Genomic DNA, 21,344 nt, shown 5'->3' on the forward strand with positions numbered 1-21,344 from the left:
TTGTGCCAGGGTCTCCCTCTGTCACCCAGGCTGGAGTGCAGTGGTGTGGTCTCAGCTCACCACATCCTCAACCTCCTGGGCTCAAGTCATCCTCCCTTCCTAGCCTCCCAAGTAGCTGGGACAACAGGCATGAGCCACCACACTCAGCTAATTTTTGCAGTTTTAATAGAGACAGGATTTCACTGTGTGACCCAGGCTGGTCTCAAACCTTTGGACTGAAGCAATCCACCTGCCTCAGCCTCCCAAAGTGCTGGGATTAGAGGTGTGAGCCACCGTGCCCAGCCAGGTTTTTTTTAAGTAAAAAATTTCCATATTCTATATTATGCCTTATTATCTGATAATATACTGCTTTGCAATTTGCTTTTTTCTCTTAATAAATCTTGAATATCTTTTTATGCCAATTCATCTATATAGCTCTACCTTATTCTTTTTTTTTTTTAGCCATCACGCCCAGTTAATTTTTGTATTTTTAGTAGAGGGGGGTTTCACCATGTTGGCCAGGATGGTCTTGATCTCTTGACCTCGTGATCTGCCCACCTTGGCCTCCAAAGTGCTGGGATTACAGGTGTGAGCCACCGCACCCGGCCTACCTTATTCTTTTTCTGTATTCACAAACATTTTTATATCCTTTTTTTTTTTATGGGGTCTTGTCATGTTGCCCAGGCTGGTGTTGAACTCTTGGGCTCTAGCGAAACTTCTCTCTCAGTCTCCCAAAGTGCTGAGATTGCAGCACAAAATGGGCTGAGCCACCATGCCCAGCCAATTTTGTTCTTTTTTATGGCTGTGTAGTAAAAATATGGAATACTTCATGAATCTGCGTGTTATGCTTGCACAGTGGCCATGCTAATCTTCTCTGTATCATTTGCACCTGGTCTACCTCATTCTTTGTAGCAGCTGTATAATACAGCATTGTATGAATGCACTATAATTTTTTTAACCAAACCAAACCTGATGTTTTCTAGATTCATTATTTAACCACATTATCAATAAATATGGTTTCCCCATTTTTTTTCTATTAGTGCCACAACAAATTCTTGAACATAGTTTCATGTTCTTAAATGATTTTGAGGATAAATTCATATATATATATAAATGCTAGGCCAAAGGAGATAAACATTAAAACAATTTTATAGCCATTGACAAATTCCTAGCAATTACATTTTGAAACACCTTTTCCAGAACAGCTGAGCCTATACTGTGTGGCATCAATGTTGTTAGTCTTTGATAATCGGATAGGTAAACATATCCTGTTTAATTTGTACTTCTATAATTATTGATGTGATTCTTCATCTTTTCAGAGATGTATTGGTCATTTCAACATTTTTTCCCTACAGGTTTTTTACTCATGTCTTTTGCCTATATTTCTCTCAGTTATATGCCTTTTTCTTTAATTTTAGACTCGTGGTACATGTGCAGGTTTTTTACATGAGTAGATTGCATGATGGTGAGGTTTGGGCTTCTAATGATCGCGTTGCTTAAGTAGTGAACATAATACCCAATAGGTAGTGTTTCCAGCCTTTCCCCCTTTCCTTCCTCCTCCCTTTTTGAGTTCCCAATGTCTATTAATCTTATCTTTGTGTCTGTGTGTACCCAATGTTTAGCTCTTCCTTATAAGTGAGAGCATGCAGTATATAGTTTTCTGTTTCTGTGTTAGTTTGCTTAGGATAATGTCTTCCAGCTGCAACCACATTTGTTGTTGTTGTTTGTTTGTTTGTTTGAGACAGAGTCTTGCTCTGTCACCCAGGCTGGAGTGAAATGGCATGATCTCAGCTCAGTGCAACCTCCACGTGGTGGGGTTCAAGTGATTCTCCTGCCTCAGCCTCCAAGTAACTGGGACTACAGGTGCTTGCCACCATGCCTGGCTAATTTTTTTTTTTGCATTTTTGGTAGAGACAGATTTCACCATGTTGGTCAGCCTGGTCTCAAACTCCTGACCTCAAATGATCCACCTGCCTCGGCCTCCTAAAGTGCCGGAGTCACCGGGCCCAGCCAGTTTTGTTCTTTTTTATGGCTTTGCAGTAAAAACATGTAATATTTCATGAATTTGCCTGTTATCCTTGCACAGTGGCCATGCCAATTTTCTCTGTAGCATTTCGGTTTTAGTGATGTGTTGCCGAAGTGAGTACTGTATGCCTTTTTCGAGAACAGTTTGTACATTAAGAAAGAGAAGGGGTTTTAATGGATGGAAAGTTTGATTGTAGAGCAACTGACTCTGATCCTTCTGTTGGTCCCTTAAAACTCAGTCCCAAAGACTAGAAGGAAAATGCTCCAACTTTCAAGGAGCAGTGGGTGAGGTGTTCCCAAAAATGGAAAGAGAAGTGGTTGTCTGTGGATAATTTGGAGTTTAAGAAAGTTTCACAGCAGATGTTTCAGTCTTTTGGTGAAGAATCTTGGCTCTTGTCTTCCCATATTCATTCTTCCTCTGGGTGGACAGCGCAGGACTGCTTTCTGGTCTCTTGCACTTTCCTGAGTTTCTGATTTCCCCTAACAGGTAGCTTCCCCCAACCTCTGCTAGTAAAACTCAGCCTTAACCACATAGACCATTCAAATTAGAAGACGGGAGAGGTCTCTTAGTCCACCTCCTCCTTTTGCAGATGGGAAAAGTGAGTCCCAGAAAGGAAAGAATTGTCTCTGGTCTTTTGTGTCCCCAACCAACTGACCGTGGCTATCCTTTGAGTCCTTTTTTGTCTTCTCCAACTTGGTAATCTGAAAGCAATTGTGATTGGTTATCTTGGTGAGGAAAATAATTCTTATTTTGCAACTGTACCCATATTTACAACTTTCTTCAGCCCCAAATTTATATCTCATCTTATCCCTTAGACTACCATGTGGATGGATGTCAGTTTCCTTCTACAAATATCTCTTTCTGCCCTGAGCGATCCTTAATGTCAGTTTTCCTTTGTCTCCGACTTCTTTCGAATTGTGTTTCTTCCAAATCCAAGGCAAACCCTCACACTATTCCTTCTCTAGATGGTCTTTACAGTCTTTAATTTTTTAATTCTTAGACAATTTTATTGACATTTTGATCATCATGATACCCACTATCATAGGAGTAGCTCAAGTGGATAAACTTACACAAAGGTGTGGGTCAGTTAAGCCTTTTGGCATGGAGCCATGACAATGGACATTCATGGTCCCTTCAAAATAAGCAGGCAGTTAGCCATCAGAAAAATGGATAAATGAGATTGCAAAGGTCACATTCTTCCCAGTTTTTTTTGTTGTTGTTGTTTTTGTTTTTTTTTTGAGTCGGAGTTTCGCTCTTGTTACCCAGGCTGGAGTGCAATGGCGCGATCTCGGCTCACCGCAACCTCCGCCTCCTGGGTCCAGGCAATTCTCCTGCCTCAGCCTCCTGAGTAGCTGGGATTACAGGCACACGCCACTATGCCCAGCTAATTTTTTGTATTTTTAGTAGAGACGGGGTTTCACCATTTTGACCAGGATGGTCTCGATCTCTTGACCTCGTGATCCACCCGCCTCGGCCTCCCAAAGTATGTGGGGTTCTCCTGATTTTTTGAAATGCACAGAGCACCAGGCATGGTGGCTCACACCTGTAATCCCAGCACTTTGGGAGGCCAAGGCAGATGGATCACCTGAGGTTAGGAGTTGGAGACCAGCCTGGCCAACATGGCAAAACCCTGTCTCTACTAAAAACAGAAAAATTAGCCAGGCGTGGTGGTGGGCACCTGTAGTCACAATTACTTGAGAGGGTGAGGCAGGAGAATTGCTTGAACCTGGGAGCCAGAGGTTGTGGTGAGCCATGATCACACCACTGCACTCCAGTCCAGGTGACAGAGTGAGACTCCATCTCAAAAAAAAAAAAGAAAAGAAATGCACAGAGCAGCCAATTGCACTTGAAAATTCCTATTTAGAAGTAGGCACTTCTTTTTTTTTTTTTTTTTTTTTAAGACAGGGTCTCACTCTGTTGCCCAGGCTGGAATGCAGTGGCATGATCAAAGCTCACAATAGCCCCAACCTCCTGGGCTGAGGCAATCCTCCCACTTCAGCCTCCCAAATAGGTGGGACTACAGGTACATGACATCACATCCAGCTAATTTTTGTATTTTTTTTTTTTTTTTTTTGTAGAGACAGGATTTTGCCATGTTGCCCAGGCTGGTCTTGAACTCCTGGGCTCAAGCGATCCACCACCTCATCCTCCAAAGTGCTGGGATTACAGGTGTGAGCCACTGTGCCCAGTCTGAATGTAGGTACTTCTATGGGTTTACCAAGAGCACCCACTTAGCAGGCATGAAATCATGGTTCTCATCCTGGCTCTGTCCCTTACAGTTCTGTTGACTTGGGTAAGACACATGTCCTCTTTTGGCCTCAGTTTCCCTATGTATAAAATTAGGCTAGAATTGGGCTAGAGCATTTCTGTGGAAACCCTCAGCCCCAAAGCATTACGATTCTCTACTGTCTCTGTCTTCTTGACTGTCTTTCCAACTGTCTATCAACAATCTAGGGGACAAATAAGCAGAAGTGTGAATGAAAGATGTCACCAGATGGGATCCTGAGGCTTTTGTGTTAGCCCATGTCTTCTGCTTTTCCTATTTCCGACCTCTCTAAGCCAGCAAGTGAGTATTACTTCATTGCAGTAATGCTTGTTACTCTAGTACATCCGACGTCAGCTGGAGTTTGCTGACCTAGGAAAGGAAAATTCCAGCATTAAACTTTTCTCTCTCCTCTCCCTGCTCATTAACATCCCACACTGCCATCCTGATTCTCTTATCTTGCCCTTTTACTCAGGGTGCTAAAGAGCCTCCTCTCAGACCAGTGTGTTCTAAGACCACCAGCAGCAAGCGCAGACTGTGTCCTGTAGACCAGAAAATAAACCAGGCTGTCAGAAGCCTCTTAGGAGGCCACATCCATCCATTCAGCTCTCTGTTCCCTGGGACGGGCCTAGCACACTAAGCTGCAGCCATCTCAGAACCTCCGTTATTGTGGAGAATGAGAACCAAGTATCAGGCCCAGCTAAGAAGCAGGAAGACTCAGAGCTGGGCCCTTCTCCTCTTTCCTTTCCTGCTACTGGCATCCTTTGGTGGGCTGGAGAAAAGGAGGCATTGTCCCCAGTCGTGACCTGGGAAATAACTGGCCTCCTCTCCACCCCCAGGAAACCTCCTACATCCATCTGGCTGCTGGGCTGAACAGCTAATGCCACTCCACTCTCTCCCTCCCCATTCTCCCACCCCACTGCGCAGAGAAGAGATGGGGAGGTGGTGGTTCTTGTTCCTGAAAGGGAACATTTGTCTCCCTTTCAGAGGAGGAAATGTTGGAAGGCAGTGGTGGTCTTCCTGTGGACTCCAGGCTTCACATCCTGCCTTACTTTCTCCTTCTACAAAGTGGGTCTGAAAACTCCACAGCAGCCCTCACTCCTCCTCTGTGAGAGCGATGCTGAGAGAATGAAAATAAAATCATGAACAGCTGTGTTGAAAGGGCTGCCCACCCCCTACCTTAGAATGAATGACCCAGTGTCCTGGCTATGTATAAATATGCAGGATCGGAGCCCAAACCACCAAGATTCCCCTTCATGACTCTCCATAATAAGATAAAATGGTTCTTTGTCTCGAGTTTTGACACATAAATTATCTCAATGATTTAAGTATTTTTACTACAATATTTTTGTGCAACACCAATTCAAACACCAGAAATTACCATTTTTAAGGTCCATTTTGGTGGACTGTAATGGAGTAACTTCCCAATATGACTACTCAGCAGGTGGTGATGACTGAAAACATTTCAGCATTGGGCCCTTTGTTCTGGCTTATCAAGATTTCCGTGCACAGAACCACACACAGTGGAAATTCATCTCCCAGCTCCACCCTGACCCAGGCATTCTGCACTGGGAATTGGGGGGATGGGGAGGAGAGCATTCCGTTCCCCCTGCTCCATTCTGCCAGCAACTTCTTTCTTTTCAAAAATCTGAGACTCAGTTGAGCCTAAGCCCTCTCCCTAGGTCTTCGCGTTGCCAGAGCATCCAGAAAGCTGTCCTCTGCATGAACAAGGGTGTCGTCCACTCAGCTACAAAGACTGCAAGACCTCCGTTTCCAGAACTGTCCTCCTTTCATAGCCTGTGCTGTTGTCAAAACACATCAGGCGACCCGCAGCTGACCTGCCGGGATCTCTGGCCTGATGGCCCAGGCTCCTAACTCTCTGAAGGGCCTGCTGTTGAGGAACACTCCCTGGCCCCTCCAGAACCCTCATTTGCTTGCCCCATGGCATCATCTGGCAGTCTGAAGCCAAATAAAACAACCACTTCTGGCCAGTTTCCTGCCCAGGTTTTTCCTAGCATTCACTGGAGTCGGAAAGGCTCCAGAAACTCCCTCGAGGTGAGCTCCATCTGCAAAGCTCCTGAGGCCCGAGCAGAGAAGTGGACTAACCGCGCTTTTCCCGCCCGGCAGGTGGTAACTGAGTCAGACTTGTACACGCACCAGCCCCTGGAGCTACTGCCCCACCGCGGAGACCGCAGGGACCCGGGCGACGGCCGCAGGTTCGGGCGGCTCCAGACCGGGAGGCCGCCCACAGCCCACCCAGCTAAAGTCCTTGCCAGACCCGGTACGTGAGTCTTCGCCCCAGATCCCCGCACCTCCCTGGGCTCAGGGACCGACTCAGAGCCACCCACACGTCCAGGTCAGGGCAGCGTGGGCGGTTGCTGCGGCCTCAGTCGAGCCAGGTGATCAAGCGTCTGTGCTTTCCAAAATAAATGCTGTTTCCACCACAAAAGCACCTACTCTCAGGCATCTCGCGTCCCTACACAACACCTTCTACCTGTAAAAGAGTCACTTCTAGGTGTGCATAATGGGTAAAGATACTCTTATCTAATCTTTTTTTTTTTCTTTTTAGACAGGGTCTCACTGTGTTGCCCAGGCTGGAGTACAGTGGCAGCGATCACGGCTCACTGCCTTGGGCTCAAGCCATCCTCCGGTCTCAGCCTCCCTGGGACTACAGGCACACAGTCACCATGCCCAACTAAATTTTTTTATCTTTAAAAGATAGGGTCTTGGGAGGCCGAGGCGGGTGGATCACGAGGTCAAGAGATCGAGACCATCCTGGTCAACATGGTGAAACCCCGTCTCTACTAAAACTACAAAAAATTAGCTGGGCATGGTGGCGCGTGCCTGTAGTCCCAGCTACTCAGGAGGCTGAGGCAGGAGAATTGCCTGAACCCAGGAGGCGGAGGTTGCGGTGAGCCGAGATCGCGCCATTGCACTCCAGCCTGGGTAACAAGAGCGAAACTCCGTCTCAAAAAAAAAAAAAGATAGCGTCTTGCCATGTTGCCCAGGCTGGTCTCAATCTCCTGAGCTCAAGTAATCCACTGGGTGAGGCCTCCCAAAGTGCTGGGATTACAGGCATGAGCTGCTGAGATGGGTCCTTATCTACCATCTTGCCCCACAGGAGGCCCTGCTGTATTCTAGAGAAAATGCAAATCAGCATGCTCTGGGGGAGAGAAATCCAAGACCCAGGAAGCAAAGGAGGCTCACATAGTTTATTTAACAATGAGTGTGCATGTGCGTGTGCGTGCGTGCGTGCCTGCGCGTGTGTGTGTGTGTGTGTGTGTAAAATTGCACAGGTTTTTCATAACCTGCCATCATAAAATCTTACCATTCTAAATTTGAATGACCTAAACAACAATCTATAACAAGAATGTAGGAGTAAGTTTGTCTTGAAAATTGGAAACATTATAGTTTTACCTTGGATGCTATTTTTTTTTAATGGCTTCCACCCCAAGCAGCTAACAAGGAATCTGCCTTTAGCCCACCCAAGTCTATGATGGTATTTTGCCTTTAATTGCTGGTTTAGGTTATTTCTGTTATGCCCACAACCTAAAGTTATTCATATTTTAGCTCCAAAAATACACGATAGAAAGTCGAGGATGTCCTTCTGAAAGCCTTTGGGCATTGGCAATTTTGTATATTACAAGAACTGAAATAAGACTCTACTGGGTATAGTCTCTTCCTCCATCCATCTTTGAGTTTTCCCTTTGTAGATGCTAGACCAGGCCACCAAGATTTCTTTGATCAGTAAGAACCTAATCCTGCTCCTCTGATCCTTTGCATAAGAATGCATACATCAAGCTACATTCTCTATTAAGTGGTTACATACACACATATGTATGCAGAGTTTGAAAGCATTAGGAAAACCACAATCTGCCTTGCAAATTAAGATGAGATAGATTTTTCTCTGTGTCTATATATAGGTGGGTGGGTGGATGGGTACATGTGTGTGTGGAAAGAAGAAGAGACGGAATATTTATCTTTTCTGTAAAATCATAAAGTGAGTTTAGAGCCTTGCTCCTCAAATTTTAATATGCAAAAGAATCACCCAGGAATCTTGTTTTTATGCAGATTCAAATTTAGTAGGACTGGGTAGGCCCCAGGATTTTATGTTTCTAACAAGTTTCCAGATGCTGCTGCTCTGGGCACAACATGTTGAGCAGCAAGGATTTAGAGATGATCTAATGCGGTGGTTCTCAAAGTGGAGTCCCAGAAGCAGTAGCAGCAGTCCCTGGAAAATTGTTAGAAATGCAAATTTTATGGAATTAGAAACTCCAGGTTTAGGGCATATTAATCTGTTTTCTCACAACCCTCTCCCCACCACCCCTCACCGTGCACCCCACCCCCAGGTGATTCTAATGCACCCTGAAGGCAGAGAGCCTCTGATTTACTGCAGCTGCCCCTCTGCCAATTTCCAAAAGAAACAGAAACCATAGAAACTGTTGGACCTACCCAAGGTCGCACTGCTTGTTAGCAACAAAGCCAAGATTAAATCTCAGGTCTTTTGATTCCCTAGCTAGTGCCTCTTCCCCACAGGGAATGTCTTTCCAACTGTCTAGTTTTAGGGGTCACTTTCATTACTTTCTAAGTAGTCTGTGGAAACTTGGGCTGCCTGAGTCAGTCTTTTATTCTAAAAGACAAGACCAGTAAGTTATGATATGGAGAGAATCTGCCCAACACGTGACAGTCAGCTCAAGGAGGAAATATGCCAGTCAGGTTTAAAAAAAAAGAAAGAGAATGAGCTGGGGATTGGTTCAGTTCCTTCACTTTCCCCAATCAGATAGATTCCAGAGTGGGTGGGAGGCAGGGAGTGTTTCTGAGTCAAAGCCAGACCATCCTCCTGTCAAGAAAGGTGCCTGTCTCCAGGGAGCTCAGATTTTGGAAGTACTTTTTTCCTGAGCCATAGACAGCACCTAGACACAGTAGCCTTCTCACCTGGGAGAAAGATGCTCCAGGGAATCTTGGGAATTGTAGGAACTCTGAATGCAGAGACCTGACTAAGAAATTTTCAGGTGCCTGGAAATGGGGCAGCCCCCACTCCTGGGCCTGGGAGAATTGGCTGCCTGCAGGACTTCTTCACAGAGATGTCCCCAGGCACCTCAGAACCAACTTGTTCAAACCTTTCCCTCTAACCAGACACAGTGTCTCATGCCTGTAATCCCAGCACTTTGGGAGGCCAACATGGGCGGATCACGAGGTCAGGAGATTGAGACTAGCCTAACCAACATGGGGAAACCCTGTCTCCTCTAAAAATACAAAAATTAGCCGGGCATGGTGGCATGTACCTGTAATCCCAGCTACTCAGGAGACTGAGGCAGGAGAATGGCTTGAACTCAGGAGGTGGAGGTTGCTCCACCTGGAGCAGAAACCCTCCCTGTGCTCCCTCAGCTTTAAACACTGTGTCTGCTCCTGGCCCCTGCCCTCCAGACCACACTGACCTCTCCAGGGCCGCCTCCTATGATACCTCTGTCCCCACCATTCTATCATGTGGAGTAGCCCTGAGCTGCAGGGTAGTTCTGTGACAGCTCCATGAAGTCCTGCTTCCCCGGACTTTCTCTGACGCTGTTCTCTCTGCAGATTGCCTTCACTGTATCTCTCCAGCTGGCAAACGCTACCTTCTCCCAGCTGGGGTAGAGGGTCCCTCAGTCAAGCCTCCTTAGCCCTGCAAGACCACCCAAAGTCAGTTCGCTACTCCCTAAATCACCCTTACCTGGCTTCATCATAACTGTTATGTATCTCTAAAGCCTCAATTTCCTTAACTAGAAAGTACAGACTATTCCAGACCAGCCTGGGCAACATGGTGAAACCATATCCCTACAAACAAAAATTAGCCGGGTGTGGTGGTGCACACCTGTGGTCCCAGCTATTCGGGAAGCTGAGGTGGGAGGACTGATTGAGCCCAGGAGGTCAAAGCTGCAGTGAGCCAGAGATTATGTGTGTCACTGCACTCCAGCCTGGGTGACAGAGACCCTGTCTCAAATGAAAAGAAAGGTTGTGGTGAGGATTAAATGAGCTAATACTTATATGGTTTACGCTCAGTACTGTGCCTGGCATACAGACCAAAATGTGAGCTGCTATTATTTATTAGTTATGCCAGGGCTCCATTCATTATAGTTTAATCTTGGTAGTCTTGTAATATTTGATTTTATTTGCATTGAGATGTTTTCCTGGGGAAGAGGAGTTATTTCTAGATGCTATAGTACAATCAGATGGGGCAAACAAAAGAAGCTATTATCCAATAGACATCTTATACATGGTGGTGGGGTGGGTACAGGGTGGACTGATTTCCATCACAGGACCCTGCCTGGTAGAAATGCCTAATTCCCAGGCACGGCACAGGGGAAAAGAGATGTAAGGGTCTCAAGCACTCTGGCATATCTGCCCCCAAGCCTGTGCTGAAAGCCAGCTTTCCCCTACGTTTTGTCAGCTACCTCAGCTCTACACCTGGATCCTCAGAAGCCTCAAGGTAAAGACTACTCAGAAGTAGGTTGGGGCATCAGGAATAAAGGCATTAAAAAAAGGTTCTCCACCCATACATCTCGTAAAGCCAGTGTCCGAGGATTCTGATCTAATACACTCCAGTCCTTCCATGCTGTGGGGCCACACTTCCTTCCCAGCACATGACTTCTCTGCTCATTTTTAGAGGAATGTCCAGGAACACTGTGTTAAATAATTGATCCCAGTTATAAAGACTTAACTCCAAGAACCTCTTTAACCTCTTGTGATATGAGGCCTTGGGAAGGAAGGAAGAACTGAGGGCATATTCTCTGAGTACCTATTGCCTGCAGACATGGTGCTAAATGATCCACACGTGTGATCTTATTTTGAAATAGACTTTATTTTTAGAGCAGTTTTAGGTACACAGCAAAATTTAGCTGAAGGTACAGAAATTGCCCATATACCTCCTGCTCCCACACATGTGCTGCCTCCCCCATCAACGGCCCCCACCAGAGGGATATGTTTGTTACAGTCAATGAACCTACATAGACACACTGATCTTATTTAGACCTTAGTTCCAGCTCCCCTAGAAGAGTGACAGTTGCCTTGTGGCCTGACCCTCCTGCCTGGTTTTGCTGCTTGGTACAAAGGCCCTTAGAAATTCTCTGCTGTGGTTGATTGGCTAACAAGGTAATTGATGCAGAGCCAGGGGGAGGCAGAACACAGAGTGCCACTGAGTAATGTCTCCTCTGTTCAACGTTGCAGTGGGGATTTCTGAACCCAAAGCATCAAGTCTGTGTGGGAATCGAGCATATGGAAAATCTCTGGTAAGTAAAATAAGCCTGCTTCGTTGTATCTGTTGTGCATTAAACTTCTGGTCATGTCTGATTCTCCTGTGCCATGAAGAGAGACTCAGTGTTCTTTGTTCCAGGCCTGAGGATTATTAGAAAAGCATAACTGGCAGTTCTTTGCTCCTAAAGCTCTCAGTTGGCCCTGATTTGTGCCTTGTGGAACATCCCTGGCTGCTTCCCTCTTTCTTGCTAGAAATTCAGCTCTTAAGCAAACAAAAGAAGCTATTATCCAATAGACATCTTATACTTGGTGGGGGAGGGGGTGCGGGGTGGACTGGTTTCTATCACAGGACCCTGCCAGGTAGAAATGCCTGACTGATTTCCAGGCACAGTCACAGGGGAAAAGAGATGTAATGTTCTCAAGCACTATGAAACACAAAACACCAGTGTCTTTCTTAGCACAGGCTGCTGTAAGAAAATACCATAGACTGGGTGGCTAAAATGACAATTTCTCACAGGTCTGGAGGCTGGGAAGTCCAAGATCAAGGTGCCAGCAGATTCAGTGTCTGACAAGGGCTCTCTTTGTGGCTTGCAGATGGCCACCTTCTCACTGTGGGTTTACATGGCCTCCCCTCTGTGCACGGGGGGAGGGGGAGATCCCTGACATCTTTTCCCTTTCTTATAAGGGCACGTTGTCTTACATGGCAACTGCCACCCTCACACCTCCATCATCACTGGTGTCCAATTTGTTACCAAACCCTGCAGATTCTTACTTTGATTAGGCTTCCCCCACACATGCCTCCTAGGGAGGACAAGGAGGCATTAGGGAAAACATACTGGTGATCCTATCTAGGGTCTCTTCCATCATGACCTCATCTAAACCTAATCACCTCCCAAAGGCCCTGCTCCCAATACCATCACATCCGGGACTAGGGCCTCAACACCTTGTAGGGGGCTCCAGGACGAGCATTACCCACCTAGACTTCTCTGAGTTGGACCAAAAGGAGCAAGCTTTTATGTTCACTTCTCACTCCATCAAGGCATGTGGGCTGCCCTGGGAAGGATGTGACCTTAACAAGGTGGCCCTCTACAGCAAAGCCCACCTGAAGGAATTAAGAGCTACCCACCTCACTGTCCTCCCTCCCACAGCTGGGCAGCTGTCCTTTCTTGAAGGTGATGGGGTGGCACATCTCCAGGCCTATCAGTTCATTTCCCTCATATCTGAGCATGAATGTCGGGTTCCCTCTTGGCTAGCAGAGTCAGCAGTGGCTGGAGGTGAAGTCAGCTCAGGCATCCAAGGTCCTTTGAGTATCCGCTGTCAAGATCCAAATATGGTGCAATGTGAGAACCAAAAGAGACCCAAGTCATTGTGCCAGCCCCTCACTGTCACAAACAAATTGGACAGAGATATGGGTGCTTCGCTCCTGGTCTGGGCAGGAGACCTAATCCAGGGATCTCATTGAGGTCATCGCTATTCTAGGAAAACCCCACACAGGGCAGGGATGGGGCAAGCTGTTTCCCCTTCCCCAACCTGGTACTCAGGGGAAACTGGGCAGTCTGGGCAGTTGATGTCAAGGGAAGATTATCAGGCTGTGATGGCTCCAACAGTGGCCTCACCTGAGCCAAAGAAAAAGCAAGGTCAAGGGGAGGCAGGTAGCTTATGATCTTGGACTGCCTGGCCCCAGCCCTTAGGCTGGCCTCAGTCAGAGAAGGCAGTAACAGCAAGAGTCCAGAGGAAGCTGGGAGGGTATAGGGTGGTGATGGGGATGTGGACACAAAGGGAGGGAACAAGAATGAAGAGGAAGAGGCCAGCACTTTGGGAAGTGTCTCACACGTGTAATCCCAGCAGTTTGGGAGGCTGAGGCAGGTGATCACCTGAGGTCAGAGGTTTGAGACCGGCCTGGCCAACATGGCAAAACCCCCATTCTACTAAAAATGCAAAAATTATGGGCGTTGTGATGCATGCCTATAATCCCAGCTACTTGGGAGGCTGAGGCAGGAGAATCATTGAATCTTGGAGGCGGAAGCTGCAGTGAGCCAAAATCATGCCACTGCTCTCCAGCCTGGGTGACAAGAGTGAAATTCTGTTTCCAAAAAAAAAAAAATTAAGAGGAAGAGGAGGCAGCACAACAGACCCTTAGACCTGGAGACGGCAGGGCTGGGGTCCCACAGCTTATCAGATTATCTGTGACCCTAGCACGGGAGAGCAATCCAGGGCCCACATAGCTAACTCCAAGTCGGCACTGAAGTGCGCTGGGTGAGACTGACCTAAGGAAAGGGGAAAAGTGTGGGAACAAGGCCTTTCTCCCAGATACAAGGGAGTGCCGAGCTCACCCGCCCATGGCGTGACTGGAAGGGAGCGCTCAGAGGGACCACAAGGTGGCACAGCAGCCCTGCCCACGGTCGGCCAGCTCAGGGCAGGAGGGGGGGTGAGGAAGGGTGCCCTTGACGGTGGATTTCCCAGCGATTTTAGGAATGTGGTGACTTGAAGCCTTGGATAGGGCTTGGGGGAAGAACACAGCACTGAGTGTGTCTATTGTCCGAGCAGCCTCTGGACTTAGCCCTGGTTAGGCCGTCGGTTAGTTTTTAAGTTAACTCCATGTTCCTAAGTACTTGTCACTCCTTTGGGAAGGCTGAGGAGGGCTGCCAAGGGGTCCAGTCCCAGACCCTGCTACCCACATTGATACTCAGTGCTGTGGGGACCTGAGGACAGAGAAAGAACAACTTGGGCCATCAGCCTCAGGGAAGGCTTCCTGGAGGAAGCAGCCTTGAAGGGCAGGCAGAGATGAGGCCTCAAGCCAGAGGGTGAGTGAGGAGGTGCCACTGTGCCAGCATCAGGGAAGGCAGCAACCCTTGCTGGGAGCCCAGCTACTGACACACATGGGGACCAGTGGGGGGCTGAGCTGTGTAGAGGAGGGTGTCCTGTGCTGAGGAGCCTGGAGGAGCAGCTGCAGTCAGCCTTAGTCTGCCCTGCAAGGTGGGGAGCTGGGGAGTGGGAGGGGGGGGTCTTGCATTTCTAGAGTCCAAGTAGGGACATGAGGAATGTGGTGGATCTGGTCGGAAGCAAGGAGGTCGAGGTGACTGTCCCTTGAAGGCTGCAGTGAAAGAAACAGAGAGACTGGGCTGCCCCCCCCCACACACACAGACTAATCAAAGCAAGAATGTGCAGGATTTAGTAACAAATTGGACACCAGTGATGATGGAGGTGTGAGGGTGGCAGTTGCCATGTAAGACTGAGCTGGGCTGTCTCCAGTTTCTCATTTCTCTCGCCTGAGTTTTCTAGGTCAGTGGCTCAAAGTAGAGTCCCAGGACTAGCAGCACTAGCAGCACTTGGGAACTTGTTAGCAATGCAGATTCTCAGGCCCACAGCGGACCTGTGGACTCAGAAGCTGGGGTTGGGCCCAGCACAGTTTATCAAGCCCTCCAAGTCAGTCCCACACCTGCTGAATGGTGAGGATTATCGCCCAGGCAGTGGTGGTCTCATTCAGTCATGCCCCTTGCAGACAGTCCCAGTCAGGGCCAGAGTGGGAGGGCAGATGCATCCTCATACTCCCTCCCACTTCCTCATGACAGATTCCACCAGTGCCCCGGATCTCAGTGAAAACTCCGGCCTCTGCCTCATTGGAGGTGACAGCCATGGGCACAGAGAAGGGAGCTGTTCTGATGAGAGGGTAAGTGCTGTGTCTCTGGCCCCACCGCCTGCGGCCTCCCGCGCTGTCCTGATCCTTCCTTCCCCAGAAGAGCACCAGGCCGTCTGGTTGACAGACCCTTGAGAGGCTGACACAAACCCATGCCAGCTGCAAATTACCTTTTAATGAGGCCAATAATCCTGGGTCTCTGCAGCGCCTCATCAACTGTTTCCCTAGGATTAAGCAGGAGGGTTTTTCATGGTTTCCACTTCATTAACACCACTCTTTAGGCTTGGAGAAGTCATTTGGGAGGTTTTTTTTGTTAATTACATGAATGTAATCACAAGCCATTTTCAGAACCTCCCATAGGCACGCAGGAGTCAGAAATGTCTCTTGAATAAGTTCAGGATCCCCTGCCTACCCGCTAAGAAGTGTGTCAAATACAAGGGTTTCAAACCACACTTGCAACTGCAGTGTGACTGTTCGCTCTCATCCAGAACCGGCAGCTAGGGAGGCAGGAGCGGATAATCCCTGACACCCCTCAGTGACACTGCCTTCTGCCTTGCACCAAAACAGTGAGTCTTCAACTCGATTCAGCACGTACTTGTTTGCCCTAGACTACGTGCTCCATACCACAGGCAGCAGAAAAAGCATTTCAGATGGCAAAGGGTTGGGTTCTTTTCTCAGATCTGCTTTCTAGCCCAGAACTGCCACCAACCCACCATGACTTCAGGCAAGCTATTCAGCCTTCCTGTCCACATCCATTCAAAAACAAAACAGTAAAACAGGAATCACAGGGGGTACCCATTTGGGGGGTTATGATGAGAATTAATTTTTTTTTTTTTTTTTTGAGATGGAGTCTCGCTCCATTAACCAGGCTGAAGTGCAGTGGTGCAATCTCCCCTCACTGCAATCTCCACCTCTCTGGTTCAAGCGATTCTCCAGCCTCAGCCTCCCAAGTAGCTGGGACTACAGGCGCATGCCACCACATCTAGCTAATTTTTGTATTTTTAGTAGAGATGGGGTTTCGCCATGTTGGCCAGGCTGGTCTTAAACTCCCGATCTCAAGTGATCCACCTGCCTCAGCCTCCCAAAGTGCTGGGATTACAGGCATGAGCCACCACGGCCCGGCCTGATAATTGAATGAGATAATGGGTGGAGAGCTTAGAAGTTGTTGTCAACATGTTTCAAGAAACTCATCTAGTAGTTGGGAAGCATGCACTTGAGAACATGTTGGATGCATGCAGGAGGGGCTCCAGGCTACACTGTCAGCCCGAGCGCTGCACACTTTGAAAGTATTGAGAGGTCAGAGCAAGAACAGGCTAGTGGGGAGCACCTCTGAATGACAGAAAGTTGGCTAGAAAGAATTATAGAAACTAAGTCATGTGTCCCTCAATGTATGGGGACGTAACTGGAGAAAAGAAAAAAAAATTTTTTTCTTTGATTCTGTTATATCCAATAAATATCCAAGAAGATTGGATCATATTTATTTTACCTTAATAAGGTACAATTTTTAAGTGGCAATAGCTGTTGCTGGCTGCTGGTGTAAACCAGCAAAAGCTTCACTGTGCCGTGACAGAGGCCAGCCTTTCAGTCCACATGGCTGCATTGCGAAGGGTTCTAAATGGTTCCCTTCTCTCTAAACTCAGTCATTGTCATTTCAGTTTGTTCCTGGACCCTGGTTACAGAAAAGCAAAGTAAGGCTACCAGTTCTTTCACCTAAGGGAAGCAGGGGGAGGGAATGAACACATGTTGAGGCCCGCAATGTGCCAGATGCTTCACTCATTTTCCTCCGCCCAAAAGCCCCATGAGTTAGATGAGATTATCCCCATTTTGCACATGAAGAAGCTGAGCTAGTAAATGTTAAGTCGCTTGCCTGAGGTCACACAGCAAATGGGAAGCAGGATTTAATCCCAGGCCTCATTTTCTTTCAATAGCTGATGCTTGGGGACCTCTGTCCTTTCCAGCAAAGTTATTCACATAGAGGCCAGAGGGGTAGAGACGCATAACCTTTAGCAAGACCAGACACAGAGCAGGGGGACAGGAGCAGAACTTGAGATCCCATGAACCAGTGTGCCCAGGACCACCTCCTCCGTTCATCCCAGGGGAAGCCATTCCTGTGAGGGTCCCAACAGTGACCCTCCCGCTATGTGGATCCTGGTCATAGAGGAGGAGTAGAGGTGGAGGGAGAGCTCTGGTCACTCCTCTTGAGGACAAAAATGAAGTCTGGCTCATGAGCTGACTACCCTCCTCACCCATCCCGGGCCTTTCTTTAGCTCCAGACATCTCAAGAAGATGACAGAAGAGTATCCAACCCTTCCCCAAGGAGCAGAAGCCTCTCTACCACTGACAGGCAGCGCTTCCTGCGGTGTCTCCGGAATCCTCCGGAAAATGTGGACAAGGCACAAGAAGAAGTCTGAATATGTGGGAGCCACCAACAGCGCCTTTGAGGCCGACTAAAGGTGACCCTCTTCAGGTGCCCTGCTTTGGCCAAGGTTCCCTGGACAAGAGGAGAAAACTTCAGGATTGGAACTGAGCCACTGTACCTCTGCTAGTAGCTGGTCTAAACCCATTATCCTCCCTCACTCATTGATCACCCTGGCATAGGGCACAGGAAAGAAATATCTGTCCCTTCTTAGAATTGCTAAAGCCATTGGTCTGAAAGTGACTTAGGGAGGTCATAAAGTTTGTATCTCTGTGTTTAAGCAACAAATTAAACTTTCCAGCCCATGTTAAAGACCTCCAAGGAAGGAAAAACGTGATTCCTCTGTCTTCCTTGCGAGTTGTCCTAAAGCGTGTGACTTTCTAGTGTAAACTGACTTCGAGGCATCTTGTAAACAATGGTTCTTACTGTTTCCATTACTGCATTTACTTCACCTTGACAAGGTACAATTTTTAAAGGTAAAGCACTATATATTAAGTTAGTAGTTCTAATATCCACTTGAGAGTATACTCAAGATTGATTTTGATGGCCATTCGGCATGATTGCATGAATTCTCTATTCTTTTATGTGCAGTTTTTCCATAGAAAAACATTAAAAGTTAAATGTTGAATGCTAATGTTTTCTGAAGTGGCATAGTCTAGTGGAATTAATAATCCCTTGCTTTGGTATGTGGATTTGAACTTTTGAAAATGCTTTCTCATCCGTTATCGCTTATCTTCACAAAACCCCTATGGAAGAAAGCACAATTATTCCCAATCTGCAGAGGGGGAAATGGAGGACTTCGCAGGTTATGGGACCAGATACCAGGTAGTGGAATCAGACACCAGGTCCTCAACTTCTCTCTAGTGGACTCCCTGCTTTGCCTACTCTCTAGCAATTGATTTGGGGACATTTTTAAACGATGAGAGTGTGTCTCTGGGGGCAACTATTGAAGGGAAGTCTCTGATAATGTTGGAACAAGTAAGGGATTTGAATGAAATACTTTATTACATCTTATATGTTAGGTTGAACCAGAAAAAAATTGCCACTTTTGTAGGTCAAGAACAACTGAGCATCAATTTCATATGGTTCAATCTCATATATGATACTATGCTTTTCTTCTTTCAATGGAAAATGTCATCATCAATTCCATTGTCAACATTAGTAGCCTTAAAACAATAACATAATAATAATGATAATGATAGTCATAGCTATCATCTATTAAATGCCTATACTATGTTTTAGGCATGATTCTAGGCAATGTATGTATATCATCCTAATCTTTCTAACAACTCTTTTAGGTGGCCCTATCCATTTAATATATGCCAATTCAAAGAGGTTAAATGATTAGACTGAAGGCATCTATCTCATGTGAGTGACAGGCTTCAATGCCTGTGTTATAGCTACTCCTTCACACAAAATAGTTCAGAACATAGAGAAGGACCAAGGTTAATAAATGATTTTCATTCCAAATGCTAAACATGATTGATGGGTAGAGGTTGCCGGAAGTGCTGTGTAGAGATGGAATCTGAGATAGAAGAATGCGGTGGTCAATTAGTCATGCTTGCCCATGGAGGGATTAGTGACGCATGCCTTGTATGTTTGTCATCTGTGGCCTAAACGCTGACCCCAAAGGTTTGTTTTCTAATTCAGAGGTTTAAATTAATTCAACCCACTTAATGAAGCCAGAGATCCTATGGTAAGTTTAGCCTAAGACTGTGCTGGAAATTGCCATATGTTGGTACAAAGAAGTGTTTGGCCACATTAAAGGTCTCAGACTCAGCTGCTACGTGTGACTGCTGCTCTGTGCCTATGTCTTGCTTTTTCTCTGAGTTCCCTGTTGCTGTAACTCCAGGTGAACCGTAAGAAGGCAGACGCCTGGGCTTCTGGGCTTTCTCCTTGCTGTCTCTGCTCGTCAACCATTGTTTTAGACTCTGAACACCTGATCCTCATACCTGAACGTGATTTGGTATCAAGTGCTCTTTCAAGAGACTTGGGTTTCAAGTACCCTTTCAAGAGACTTGGGTATCAGGTGTTCTTTCAGGAAGGGGCTATCCCACACAACTGTTCAATTGTCTTGTTCAGTAGAGATGTTCGAGTCCAGAACAAAGTCAGGAAGAAAACCAGTAATCTTTGCTTGTTGTAACTGAGGATCCTACGACTATGTTTGTTTTTAAGACAGGATCTTGCTATGTTGCCCAGACTCGTCTCAAACTCCTGGGCTCAATGGATCCCTCCTCCCGCCTCAGTCTCCTGCAAGTTGGGATGACAGGCACATGCCACCATATCTGGCTCCTTGCAACCAATTATTTTAACTTATTTCATTTATAACTGATATCTTTCATTTGTATGTGACAGCTAGAGATTTATATCGGATGGAAGTAATTTATTTTTAATTTAAATATTTCATGTTGAACTGTTTGCCTTGTATAGAACATTTTATTTGGCCAATGCAAATAAAAATAAAGTCATCCTCGTTTGTGATGTTAATGCACCACTGTAAGAGCATGCCTGAGGTGCCCTCATTGAATGAAAGAGGTGACTTTTACAAAGGGAAAAAAATTAGAAACCTGGACCTCACTGCTCCTTTAAATGACAGGGATGGTAAGAAAGAACCTGGTATGTTCTTTCCATCCTAAGGCAATGTCTGGTTTTGATATTACAGGCACTGCCCAGCAGTTAACACTAGGGTCACTTCTGTCAGGGGCTGGCTGGCCTGACCTGCCCTCCCTGGGCTCAAACTCCTCCTGCTGATGCCGACTCCTTCGTCCCCACCATAAGCCCCAGGGGGCCCAGTGGCCATTGCCAGCCTGCTGGCCTCTCACCCTTGATGGGGGAAGATGCAACCTTCCCGCTCTGTGCCCACCTCTCGTTCAGCCTCGCTGGAGACTGCCCCCATGACTCATGTCACAGCCACTTGCAGAAGGATGCCAAGGCTCACTGCAGCCAGCCATTTGGGAGTGACCAAACCTGGAGTCTTCTTGAGCCAGAGGCAACAAGATTTCCAGGACATTTAGGGTAATAAAATTGCCTCTGTTAGGACCCAGTCCAGTCAAATATTTCTGTTCTTACTGAGCACTCGCTGTGGCGCTTCCCCCACCCCACCCGGCACTCAGGTTGCCTTTTGAGCCAGCAGATGGGCAGTGGGTAGGAAAAGCAGCACCAGCCAGAGCCCAACTTTAAAAGGAATCATGTGACAAATTGTCTCCTCAAAATTGGCAGAGACCGAAGGACAAGCAAGGAAAAACACAGGCAGAAAGATGACTCTCCTAAGTATTATAATTTGCATTGAGTTTTGCAAGCCACCGAGAGCTGTGTGGTTGAATGCATCACCACAGTGCACAGCGAGAAGGCTCTCGTTCTTCAGGCAGGGGCACATGCCCAGAAATTTTTTTAATTTTTTGTCACTTTGGACCTGGGACAAGATTCATACCTTTTAATACCCTTGGTCAGGAGAGAGCAGGGAGATTGAGAAATGGCAGCAGAAGGAGCCTGACATGAGGCAAGTCATCAGCCAGGTAGCTGAGCTGCACCAGCCACGTCCCTATGTCTTTGTCAGGGAGCCAAACCAAGAGGATCCCATTGCCCCCAATATGGGCCCTTCCCACACCTTTCAGACTTCTCAGGACCTGGGCAATTCTAGAGACCCAAGCATCATCTCCTCAGGCCTGGGCTGGCCCCTTGGAGCACAGTTGCCAGAAGCCTCATCTGCCTTCCCCTGGGCAAGTGGCCCATAAGAGCCCAAGATGGGCTAGGAGAGGCCTCAATTTTCCAGAAAGGACCAGGATCTGTACCC

The 21,344-nt window shown here is 47.1% G+C and overlaps 1 protein-coding gene, 1 non-coding gene and 1 pseudogene across 2 annotated transcripts in view; 1 reads left to right on the forward strand and 2 right to left on the reverse strand.

The window, feature by feature from the left end:
- VXN (vexin) overlaps positions 1-18,185 on the forward strand; it is a 26,276-nt gene extending 8,091 nt beyond the window's left edge. The window contains exons 3-6 of the mRNA XM_017547496.2: positions 6,396-6,549; positions 11,472-11,533; positions 15,071-15,168; positions 17,403-18,185. Of these exons, the coding sequence (XP_017402985.1) occupies positions 6,396-6,549; positions 11,472-11,533; positions 15,071-15,168; positions 17,403-17,586 (498 nt within the window). The 3' untranslated portion in view covers positions 17,587-18,185. The remainder of the gene's footprint in view (positions 1-6,395; positions 6,550-11,471; positions 11,534-15,070; positions 15,169-17,402) is intronic.
- Positions 791-891, reverse strand: LOC119473973 (annotated as a pseudogene).
- On the reverse strand, positions 2,021-2,126 carry LOC119473972. Its single transcript, XR_005203252.1, has one exon. It is a non-coding gene; the product is annotated as a U6 spliceosomal RNA (small nuclear RNA).
- Positions 18,186-21,344: the final 3,159 nt, after the last annotated feature.

Source organism: Cebus imitator, unplaced genomic scaffold (genome assembly GCF_001604975.1).
Source record: "Cebus imitator isolate Cc_AM_T3 unplaced genomic scaffold, Cebus_imitator-1.0 Scaffold198, whole genome shotgun sequence".
Classification (NCBI taxonomy): domain Eukaryota; kingdom Metazoa; phylum Chordata; class Mammalia; order Primates; family Cebidae; genus Cebus; species Cebus imitator.